We start from the raw sequence: 12,777 nt of genomic DNA on the forward strand, positions 1-12,777 counted from the left end.
TTCTTAATTATAGGTAGGTGTAAGGTTTGACTACTTCATTATGTCTTTTAATAGTGGCAGCTAAACATTTACATACTAAAACAGATATATTATTTATTATAAATTACTTTTTCATTATTTCTCCTTCATAGGTGTTGGGGCATTACATTCATATAAAAAAGTAGGTATGTAAGTAGGTTATATTATTTACAAATTTCACTTGGACAGTAAAGATGGTGTTAGAAATCATCACAAAGGTAATTTAAAATTTTGTTAGCCACATTAATTTTAAAAAGTATAAAAAGAAAAAACTGAAATATTCATATATTTTAGTTAACCAAAAATATCCAAAATTTTAACAAGTAATAAATACAAATAAATTTTGTTGTTTTTGTTTTTTTGAGTCTTGCTCCATTGCTCAGGCTGGAGTACAGTGGTGTGATCTTGGCTCACTGTTATCTTGGCTCACTGCAGCCTCCGCCTCTTGGGTTCAAGCAATTCTTCTGCCTCAGCCTCCTGAGTAGCTGGGATTACAGGCATGTGCCACCAAGCCTGGCTAATTTTTGTATTTTTAGTAGAAATGGGGTTTCGTCATGTTGGCCAGGCTGGTCTTGAACTCCTGGCCTCAAGTAATCTGCCCACCTCGGCCTCCCAAAGTGCTGGGATTACAGGTATGAGCCAACACACCCGGCCACGAGATTTTTTTTACATTTTTGTTTCATAGTAAGTCTTTGAAGTCCAGTATGTATTTTATCCATACAGCACACCACAATTCGGATTAACCACATTTTAAATATTTAATAGGCACACGTGGCTAGTGGCTACCGTATGGGACAGTACACCTCTGAAGCATCCAGATTTGCCAACCATGGCAAATGGCATGGCAAAAAAATGACCAAAGAATAAATTTTTTTAAGAAAGAAACTAGGCTTTCAGTTAAGCATCAGTGCAGAAGAATCATTCCATTTGGTAGCTCTGCTGTAAAGAACAATTCAATTTGTTAGTATCTTAAGAAATTTACAAAAGCCCTTAGTTTCAGAATAAAGAAGGCATGTTGTTTCAGGTTCTAATACAAAAATCATCTATATCAATTATGCTACCACCTACATAATCATACCAGGAGTATTAATATTCAGTTGTACCATATCTAAAGTTGCTTATTTGTTTTTGCTAATTTATTAAGTTTGGTTTAATTTTTATTTGAAAAACTGAAGTTATATGAAAAGGTTTCATCATTTGGAGGTCTAATGAATGCATTCCTCTTCATTAAGTCATGCCATGGCATGTTTATAGAACTTACAGGTGTCAGCTCAGCCTGTTCTTCTGTGAAGTCAATATGACGCTTGGCCTGCTTGCTGGAACATCTCAGAGAAATAGCATGCTGTGAAAATGCAGTAAGGAAGAAAATGATAGGTAAAGGAGGTGAAACGGGCAGTTCTCATTACCATGCAGGAAGAGAAAAAGATCAATGAAGTGAAACAAAACAGTAATGAAACAAAATAGTAATGAAAAGTTGCATGCAATTACCTTTCATTCTCTTATACGCAAAAATTATAAAGGTAAGACCCAGATGATCCTAACCCTTGATAATTTAAGGATAACCTCACTCCACTTCTGGATAGTAGAGTTCTATGAAATAATTGTGCAGAAACATTATGTCTAATACCAATTCATGCTAACAAACCTCAACTGGTCCTTAACCACTGTTTGGCAGTGCTCTTATTAATTTTTCCCCTTATGTTATACCTGTTCTAAGTCTCTATGTTCTTCAAGCTTCTAGCTTCCCTCTTCCCTCTCTTCATATGACTGCACTTCCCTCCATGTGAGAAAGCTACATCCATTTATCATGAGGATCTTCATCATTAGAATGTACCTTGTAATTATACCCATATTTTTATCCTCCCCTCGAATTCTAGATGAATAATGTCTTTTGTTTCCCCTCCCAAAGCTAAGCATGTTCTAGATCCCATTCATTTCCCCCTCCTAAAGAGAAAGTATCTTTAGTCTCTGATACTCAACTAATCAGTACATTGGGGGTGAGGAGAACAGGAAAATGTTCAATTCTTCTGGGTACCCTCCTCTTGTTAAACTGTTTCTCCTCTCCACTGCCAAATTCCCTGAATTCATGCTAGAAGGTGCCTCCTCCACTTCCCAGCCACTCATTTTTCCCTTAATTTCTTGCAATTTCTTCCCTAAAGCCTTCATCCTTTGAGTTATAATGTATTCTGTAATTCATTCTCAAAGTCATCAATAACTTTTTTTTTTTTTTTTTTTTTTTGAGACGGAGTCTTGCTCAGTCGCCCAGGCTGGAGTGCAAGTGGCACGATCTCAGCTCATTGCAAGCTCCACCTCCTGGGTTCACGCCATTCTCCTGCCTCATCCTCCCGAGTAGCTGGGACTACAGGCGCCTGCCACCAAGCCCGGCTAATTTTTCTGTATTTTTAGTAGAGACGGGGTTTCACAGTGTTAGCTAGGATGGTCTCAATCTCCTGACCTCGTGATCCGCCCTCCTTGGCCTCCCAAAGTGCTGGGATTACAGGCACGAGCCACCGAGTCCGACTTGTCATCAAGAACTTTTTAACCAAAAAGGTTTTCTCTCTTTTCCATCATAGTTCCTACCACACTGTACCAAAATCACTTGTTTGGTTGTCTATATCCTCCCCTCCATCCCTCCATACAATAAATTATCACTTCATAAGGACATCATTTTTTGTTTTTTTGTTTTTCTTTTTTGAGATGGAGTCTCACTCTGTCGCTCGGGCTGGACTGCAGTGGCACGATCTCAGCTCACTGCAATCTCTGCCTTCCAGGTTCAAGCAATTTTCCTGCCTCAGCCTCCTGAGTAGCTGGGATTACAGGCACCCGCCACCGCACCTGGCTAGTTTTGTACTTTTAGTGGGGATGGGATGTCACCATGATGGTGAGGCTGGCCTTGAACTCCTGACCTCAAGTGATCTGCCCACCTCCACCTCCAAAAGTTCTGGGATTACAGGCGTGAGCCACTGCACCCAGCCAACATTGTGTATTATATTCCAGTTTTATCCCTTACACCCCACCACAGTGCCCTAGGCACTCAAATATTTACAGAATATATGAATAACTTTCTGCTTGGCCTGCATGCCACATGCTTGGCCAGACCAAGATTGTTTTTGTTTTTCCCTGTGTATTTTCTCATTAAGTATATTCTGTTTCAATTACTACATCAACAGGAGGCCTATCAAATCTATACTGCCAATAACCCTGTTCTTAGGAAACAGATACTGAAGTATTAACGAATATACAGGAATGATAAACGTAACCAACTCTCAAATGATTCAGGAAAAATAAATATAGACACAGAAAAATAATGTGGTAAAATGTTAAAAATTACTGAATCTGGCTAATGAATTTCATGAGTTCTTTGTACTATTCTTTAAAGGTTTTGTAAGTATAATATTATTTCAAAATAATTTTTTTAAAAAAAATCTATTCTTTCTGGACTCAATCTTGCACAAGTGTCCATTATATTTCCAAATGCTTACTGGCTAAACTTTCTAAAAGCCTAAATCTGGGCTGGGCACGGTGGCTCACGCCTATAATCCCAGCCCTTTGGGAGGCTGAGGCGGGCGCATCACTTGAGGTCAGGAGTTCAAGAACAGCCTGGCCAACATAGTGAAACTCCATTTCTACTGAAAATACAAAAAATAGCCAGGGGTGGTGACTCGTGCCTGTAGTCCCACCCAGCTACTCCGGAAGCTGAGGCAGAAGAATTGCTTGAACCCTGAGGCCAGAGGTTGCAGTGAGCCGAGATGGCGCCACTGTACTCCAGCCTGGGCAACAGAGCAGGACTGACTCAAAAAAAAAAAAAAAAAAAAAAAAATTAAATCTGAAGTATTCAACAAGAGATGATTGCCTATGTTACATATAAAACAGTATGACGGAATACTATAGCTATTATTCAGTGTACCCTTACCAGAAAAGGATATATGTGAAGTGACAAAAACAATACAAAATAGTAAATAAACAAAGATTAAAAATTTAGGTTACATTAACATGAATAAAAAGGGATTATAGAATAATATAGCTTTTTAATATTAGGTCTATTTCCATAAAGTACTTATTTTCTTACCAAAAAATATTATCTGCTCCAAGTCTAATATTTACTTACTCTTTATCACTACGTTCATAAATCTAAAAGCTGTGCTCAAAATACGTAACAAAAATGTCCAGTGAGTCTCCCGTGGGGAAAAAAATGAATTTAAAGGTCAATTCTCTGTATAAATTTTGCTGTACATTTTCTGAGTTTTGAAAACTTTCATTTGTATTACAAAGTGTTGCGTCATTTGTGTTTGATAAAAACTTTCTATCAATCTTATAAAAACTCACCACAAATCTCTGCAAAGTAAGTTATGAATCACTACTTTCTTGAACTGAATCTGTAACATGTTAAAACAAAGTGCCATTTACAAGCCAGAGTCCTTGGGGTTGGGGTGGGAATGCACATATTAAAAAGCATTGATCTGGCTAGGAGCAGTGGCTCATGCCTGTAATCCCAGCACTTTGGGAGGCCCAGGCGGGTGAATCACTTGAGGTCAGGAGCTCGAGACCAGCCTGGCCAACAGGGCAAAACGCCGTCTCTAAAAAATTATAAAGACAGGCCGGGTGTGGTGGTGCGCGCCTATAGTCACAGCTACTAGGGAGGCTGAGACACGAGAATTGCGTGAACCCAGGAGGTGGAGGCTGCAGTGAGCTGAGATTGCACCACTGCACTCCAGCCTAGGCAAAAGAGCAAGACCCTGTCTCAAAAAATAAATAATAAAAAATAAAAAAAGTAAAAACCATTTATCTGAACACAGGAGCCAAACCATTATAAAGAAATGGCCTTGTACCAAAGTAGTGGTTACAAATAAAACACTTCCTTGTGATAGCTAACACTTTAGATTACAACTGGAAAGAAGTGGAGGCTTATGACCACTCATTAGTGTTTCAATAAAATAGATTTCCATCATCTTTACTGACACACATATGCATTTTCCACAAATAGTATGTTGAAAGTAAGTATAGCATGATGGTTAAGAATGGAGACCCTGGTGCTAGAGTGCCTGGGTTCAAGCCCCAGCGTGGCCATTTATTGGCAAGGTGATTCTGGGCCTATCATTTAATCTGTTTCCTCACGTGTAAAATCGGGGTACTCACAGCATTGATCTTCAAAGGTTGGTATAAAAATTATGAATGATTAATATTACTACGAAGAGTGTGAACCTGCCAGCCCTCATCTTAATTTTATTTAAGCTTTATTTAGTTTAGAGCTAGAGTTTACCTTAATTTTCCTTAAAATATTTAAAAAAAAATACAAAAACACCACAAGATGGGGATACTATTACATACATCTCTTTGCCTTTTTCTCTCCTGCCCATGTAGTTAGTTCTGTATCTAGGTCCGGCTCTGAGAGCACTGGCCAGTCTACTCGTCTTGATTTTCCTTCAGTTCTGTGATGAAGTAGCATGATATGGTGGTATGAGCTCTACAACCAGTATGTTTGGGTTCAAACCCTTGGGCAAGTTATTTAGTCACTCTCTACCTCTGTTCCTTCCATTGTAAAAGAGGGATAACCATGCCCTCCACAAGGTGTTGGGCTCTGCACAATGTGTGTTAAGACATAAAGCACAATGGCTAACAGAACAAGCACTCAATTTTTCTATTTTGCCCCCTTTTCTCTTTATTCTACTCTCCTTCTACTGGATATTATATAGCCGGTAAATCTGTAAATGTTTTTAAAACTATTTCTTTTTGTTTTATAGCCCCTATTCATTTTAAATAGATGAATATATATATATATATACACACATATTTTTTTTTGAGATGGAGGCTCGCTCTGTCACCCAGGATGGAGTACAGTGGCATGATCTTGGCTCACTGCAACCTCCACCTCCTAGATTCAAGTGATTCTCCTGCCTCAGCCTCCCGAGTAGCTGGAATTACAGGTGTCTGCCACCACGTCAGGCTAATTTTTTTTTTTTTTTTTTTGTATTTTTAGTAGAGACGGGGTTTCACCATGTTGGCCAGGCTGGTCTCGAACTTCTGACCTCAAATGATCCGCCCACCTCGGCCTCCCAAAGTATTAGGATTACGGGCGTGAGCCACTGCACCAGGCCACATGAATATATTTCTAGTATTGTCTAAAAAAAAGGTCCTTTACCAGCCCTCCACAAACCCAAAACAAAAACAGACCTAAACCTAAAGATGCTTTTTACTTCTGCAGAAAACACACACACACACACACATACACAGATTTCCAAGAAACACCAACAATAAGAGTCAAGGCATATGTGCCAGTGATTATTGGGGGGGGTTATTTGAAATATGTTTGTGTGAATTAGGCTTTTCCCCTGGATTTCACTAAATCTTCAGCCTCTTTTTTCATCTGATACCTATTCCTTTATTTTATTTTATTTTACTTTTTGAAACTGAGTCTTGGTGTCGCCCAGGCTGGAGTACAGTGGCATCATCTCAGCTCACTGCAACCTCTGCCGCCCAGGTTCAAGTGATTCTCCTGCCTCAGCCTCCCAAGTAGCTGGGATTACAGGTGCCCGCCACCATGCCTGGCTAATTTATGTATTTTTAGTAGAGATGGGGTTTCACCATGTTAGCCAGGATGGTCTGATACTCATGACCTCAGGTGATCCGCCTGTCTTGGCCTCCCCAAGTGCCGGGATTACAGGCGTGAGTCACTGTGCCAACCTTACCTATTCCTTTAAATTTAGCAAAAGGTTTTGCTGAATCTTAAGAAAACTTGATGATTATGTATATTATGATGAAAAAAATCCTTTGAATTTGCTATAAACTAATAGCTTTACAAAGTATTTTCATTTTAAAAATACACTGTCATGTATAAAATTCCAAATTCCAAATTAAATGGGCATGATATTGTATGCCTGAGGACCCAGCTACTCAGGAAAAAACTGAGGCAGGAGGATCCACTGAACCCAGGGAGCAGAGGTTACAGTGAGCCAAGATGGCACCACTGCACTCCAGCCTGGGTGACAGAACGAGAATCTGTCTCAAAAAAACAAAACAAACAAAACAAAAAAAAAATAAAAAAGGTAATAATATGGCAGAGTAAGGGGAGCTCCATTTTTAAATAGCATAATCAAAGAACGCCTCAATAAGAAAGTGACATTTGAGCAAATTCCAGAAGGTAGCTAGGAGAATGTTACACAGAAGACTGGGGAAAGGCGTCTGGGCAGGGTTGAATAAGTGCAAAGGCTAAGAGGCAGGCTCTGGCTACTGGCTGAGAACAAGTATGGGACAGTATGGCTAGTGGGGTAAGGGACAGAAGGAAGAAAAATAGGTGGTAATGGGAAAGCAGATCAGGCAGGGCTTTATAGGCATTATAGGGGTTTGGGCTATACCTTGAGATGCAAAGCCTTTAGGTTTGAAAAGAGATGATCTGACTTATCTTTCAAAAGGATCACTCTGGCTGCAGTGTGGATGATAGACTGTTAAGGGAGAAAGGTGAATGCAGAAAGACCAGAAGGAAGCCTATTCAAAAATCTAAATCAAGATGATGTTGGCTTGGTGGCAGTGAAGGCGGTGAGAAGTGATCACATTCTAGACATATTCTGAAGATAAGGCCAACAGAATTTGCTGCTGGATTGAAAGGGAGGTAGAAAGAAAATAAGTAGATAAAGACTCCAAGGAGTTTGCTTGATGAACTAGACGGATGGAATATCTATTATTTGAGATAGAGAAGACAGTGGAAGAAATAAGTTTGAAGAGAAAGAGCAGGACTTTAGGTTTAGACCAGTTAAATTTGAGCAATCTATTTATGATGGTTAATTTTAGGTATCAACTTCATTGGATTAAGGAATACCTAGAGAACTGGTAAAGCATCTGGGTATGTCTGTGAGAGTGTTTCCAGAGGAGATGGTGTGTGAACCAGGACTGAGTGGGGAAGATCCATCCTCATTGTGGGTAGGCACTATCCAATTGACTGAGGGCCCCAGATAGAACAAAAAAGGCAGAGAAAAGGTGATTTCCTCCCTATCCTTCCTAGAGGTGGGACACTCTGCTCCTACTCTTGGATATCAGAACTCCAGGCTCTCCAGTCTTTGTACTGCAGGCCTTATACCAGCAGCCTCCCTTGGGTACCCAGGCCTTCAGCCTAGGACTGATAATTATACCATGGGCTTTCCTGGTTCCGAGGCTTTTTGACTTGGACTAAGTCACACTACCACCATCCTAGGGTCTCCAGCTTGCAGACAGCCTGTCATATGACTTCTCAGCCTTCATAATGGTGTGGGCCAATTTCCATAATAAATCTCCACTCATATCCTATTGGTTCTATCTCTCTGGAGAAATATAATACACAATTAGACATCCAAATAGAGATATTGATTAGAGATGGAATATATGCACCTGGAGTTCAGGAGAGAGGGACTGGCCAAAGATACCTATATTTCCTTGAATCCAAGAAGATTTGATGCTGGTACTTTCTTGATCTTTATTAGAAACTTTCAACAGAAGGACTACATACAACATACTATAACTGCTACCTTGCTGATCGTGACTAACAGGTGCCACACGATTTAAAATGTGGTTTCTCAACCTTGGCTCTATTTTGGGCCAGATAATTATCCTTCATGTGGGCTGTCCTGTGCACTGTAGGATGTTTAGCAGCACCTCTGGCCTCTACCCACTAGATGCCAGTAGTAGCACACGCCCTTGATGGACAACCAAAAATGTTGCATATCCCCAGCAGGACAAAGTAGCCCAAGTTGTGAAGCATTGTTTTACAGGGATTAAAATGGGGGTGGGAAGATGGGGAAAAAAAGCATATGGCTGAGTGGTAACCAATTTAGCAAATCCAAGAGAAGCTGAATGCTGGGCCAGCACTGGAGAAAAGCAGAGGAGCACTCAATTTATATCGTGTAACCTCAGAAGTCCTCAGAAGCAAGAGTAGACAGGTGATGGTGAGACTAAAAGCAGGAAGAATGGTTGAAAACACATTTAAGAAAGCAGCTAATTCTCAGATTCCCTCTTTTACTCACTCGCCCACCAGCAGTGGTCTCAGGTACAGATTAACATTCGCTGACAAGACCCAACAGACCATAGAGCTTGAAGCCAGATTCACTCAGTTCTGAATAAATAAAAAGAGACATGCCATCTTCCGAGGGAGTCCATACAGCTCACCACAGGCCCTTTTTGGGCCCATAAATAGCTCATTGTAAGGGAAAGAGACCACATGGTAAGTGCAGAAAACACCCTGGCTTAGGGAAACTTCATGCTCCATGGGAACCAGCAGTACCTTTTAACAGCCAATGAGGGTAAGTTCCAGGGCCCCTTAAAGAACACGTTCATGCTCATTTATAAGAGTTACACTGCTGGCCAGGTGCAGTGGCTCCCACAGTGTAATCCCAGCACTTTGTGAGGCCGAGGCAGGTGGATCACTTGAGGTCAGGAGTTCGAGACCAGCCTGGCCAACATGGCGAAACCCTGTCTCCACTAAAAAAAAGAAATACAAAAATTAGCCAGGCGTGGTGGCATGTGCTTGTAATCCCTGCTACTCGGGAGGCTGAGGCATGAGAACTATGTGAACCTGGGAGGCAGAGGTTGCAGTGAGCTGAGGTTGCGCCACTGCATTACAGCCTGGACAACAGAGTGAGACTCTGTCTCAAAAAAAAAAAAAAAAAAAAAGAGTTACACTGCACACCACGAAGTCAAGGTCTGTGTCTTTTCATAGGCTAATTTATTCATTCATGGACAGTCTTCCTGGTCCATATACACTCACCAACAGGGGTCAGTTTCACAATAAACAATATTACCTGGAGATATTCTATATTTAATTCTTAATCCAGTATGTGTCCAGGAAAAGAATGCCAGGAGAAGGAAAACCCAAGGTCATTTTCCACAAAGAAAAGGACTCAGGTCTACTGTTAACCCTCTCTACCTAGAGCAGTGGTGATTCTCAATTGGGGGTGGATTTTGTCCTACAAGCAACATATAACAATGTCTACGGACGTTTTTAGTTGTCACAACTGAAGAAGGTAAATGTGTACTACTGACATCTAGTGTGTACAGGCCAGGGATGCTGCTAAACATCCTACAGTGCATAGGACAGCCACTCACAAAACTATCTAGCCCAAATGTCAATAGTGCTGATAGCTGAGAAACCCTGACCTAGAAGGATTTGATGAAAGTTCATAGACTGGAACAATGGGGACCATCCTCATGTTCCAACCCTTCTTTCCCAAATGGGCTACTAAAACACTGGCAGCCAGCATAGAGGACTGGAAGAATCTTCTCCAGAGAAGCTCACCAGCCTAGGAAAAAAGACCTAAGGATAATCCTGAAGACTACAAAAAAAAAAAAGAAAAATAAATAGAATTTTAAGAAGATGCAATTAATGGAACGCTAATTTGGCTTGAACCAGAGAGATTTAATCAACTGGGAGAAAGTCTGAAGTTGAAACAGTGATCACCATATAGAAAATTAAATATTTTTAAAAATATATTCATTCCAGTGAAAGTAAAATGATATTCCAGAAAGGGGATGTAGTCATAAGAGTATATGGAGGTTAGCAGTAAATTGCAAGTATATAGTCATTTTAATATAAACACTGAATATGAGCTCAATCAAAATATATTTGGAGAATGGAAAAACAGGAAGGGAGAAGTGAGAAGAAGTTGTATATAGACAGCTATACCCTCCATCTTCTGGAGTAGAGTGAGAAGTCAATAGGTAACACATACCACTAAAAAGAAAATCAAGAAATGGCAATGTGTATGTAGACTTAATGATAAAGAGGTAAAGTCCCTAAGAATCAGCTAAATGAGCAAAAATTGCTTACCTCTGGAAGCAGAATATGATGTGTATGTGAGTAGAGGATAGTTTTCCGTAACATATCTCATAGAACTATTTAACGCCATGCATGAAAAACTAAAATATTTTTAAAACTGTATTTGCACTTATAGACAATTTGATACATGAGTTCAGGATATTAAGCTTGCCTCAGTTTACTTTATTTGAATCAGAACAGACTAGACCTAGGAAAAAAGCAAATGGAAGCAAGTTCCGGGTTTGTTAAACCACCTTTCTATACTCCTAGGTGAGGCAAAAGAACAGGCTAGCTAGATAAGGCTTTTTAACTCCTTTCCCTGCTATAGTCCTGGTTTACTCACCAAACCTTACATTAAACTCTTATATTAAACATTATACCATTGAGCACTGGTATCTTTGCAGTATTCACAGTGATACCCATGGATACCACTAGATACCATTTGAAGTGCGCTTGCTAGGAGAGAGGAACTTTTCACGTTTTACTTCAATTTGCCCCTATACTGTATGAACTTTTATAATGAGCACATTTTACAGACAGAAAGACAGACATGCATACGGTATTAGAAGATCCTTAATGATTAGTTTATAACTTGTCCCTCACGCATCTTAATCCAACTCAAAATACTGTAAACTGATTGGAAGGAATATCAACATACAAAACAAAGAATGGCCAAGAAAGCACATCCCTAATAAAATATTGCTCATATCCTAGCAGGTAAATCTGAAGGACATGAAATGATACATATTAAGTAGCTGGTGGCTAAATATAATTCCCAGGTATCACAAAATAGAAATCAGTTTTTTTTTTCCTTTTTTTTTGGTAGATGGAGTCTTGCTGTCGCCAGGCTGGAGTGCAGTGGCACGATCTTGGCTCACTGCAACCTCCGACTCCCTGGTTCAAGCGATTCTCCTACCTCAGCCTCCCGAGCAGCTGGGATTATAGGCATGCGCCACCACATCCAACTAATTTTTTTTTGTATTTTTAGTAGAGACAGGGTTTCACCATGTTGGCCAGGGTGGTCTCAAACTCCTGACCTCAGGTGATCCGCCCGCCTCGGCCTCCCAAAGTGTTGGGATTACAGGTGTGAGCCACCACGCCCGGCCTAGAAATCAGTTTTCAAGTTCTCTATAGAATATATACCACTTAGATAAGTTTCATTTTAAATAAATGAAAGTTTATTCTTCAGATTGATAAGATTCGCTTTCTTTGAAATAACTCAAGTTTATCTCCAAACCACCATGATTCATACTCCTTTTGTGCTCCACAGTACCAAAAACAAAGCTACGCACATGGGTGGGTACCAAGAGTTACCTACTGATGGAAATTAATCCAAAGAATTAAATAAGTTACGAAAAAAAAATCAATGATGTCAAGTAATAGTTAAAATTCAAGATTTTACTTTAGTACTGATTATTCATAAATAGATTCTTTTATCCCATATTAGAATATTGTCAACACAAGCTTATTGGAAAGGTTGACTTAACTTTGCCCCATTTTTCTTCTTTCTTGCTGCTACCCTATGACAGAATTACCATCTCTTTGATGAAAACAACTCAATAAAGAATTCTCTTTCACCAAACTCAGCTTTTGTTGAACTTGTTATCGCAAATCTATTCCCTATCTTATCCAGTCACACGCTGAAAAAAATTCCATCTTTTAAAAATCTGTTCATGAATAACTTACGGTTCTCTGAACCACCCTATCAGGAAGGCAGATATAGTACTACGAACTCTGGCTGGGCGCAGTGGCTCATACCTGTAACCCCAGCACTTTGGGAGGTGGGCGGATCACAAGGTCAGGAGTTCGAGACCAGCCTGGCCAACATGGTGAAACCCCGTCTCTACCAAAAATACAAAAATTAGCCAGGCATGGTGGCACACGCCTGTAATCCCAGCTACTCAGGAGGCTGAGGCAGGAGAATCACTTAACCCGGGAGGCAAGGTTGCAGTGAGCCAAGATCATGCCACTGCACTCCAGCC

The 12,777-nt window shown here is 40.1% G+C and overlaps 1 protein-coding gene across 9 annotated transcripts in view; it reads right to left on the minus strand.

Annotated features, from left to right (window-relative positions):
* RAPH1 (Ras association (RalGDS/AF-6) and pleckstrin homology domains 1) overlaps positions 1-12,777 on the minus strand; it is a 101,246-nt gene that overhangs the window by 41,999 nt on the left and 46,470 nt on the right. For 7 of the 9 annotated variants that reach the window (XM_016950353.4, XM_016950350.4, XM_063791579.1 and 4 more), the window contains exon 5: positions 1,280-1,360. The exons of the other annotated variants lie outside the window; for them this stretch is intronic. In XM_016950353.4, the coding sequence (XP_016805842.1) occupies positions 1,280-1,360 (81 nt within the window). The remainder of the gene's footprint in view (positions 1-1,279; positions 1,361-12,777) is intronic. 9 annotated transcript variants of the gene reach the window in all.

This window comes from Pan troglodytes, chromosome 13 (assembly GCF_028858775.2).
Source record: "Pan troglodytes isolate AG18354 chromosome 13, NHGRI_mPanTro3-v2.0_pri, whole genome shotgun sequence".
Taxonomy (NCBI): domain Eukaryota; kingdom Metazoa; phylum Chordata; class Mammalia; order Primates; family Hominidae; genus Pan; species Pan troglodytes.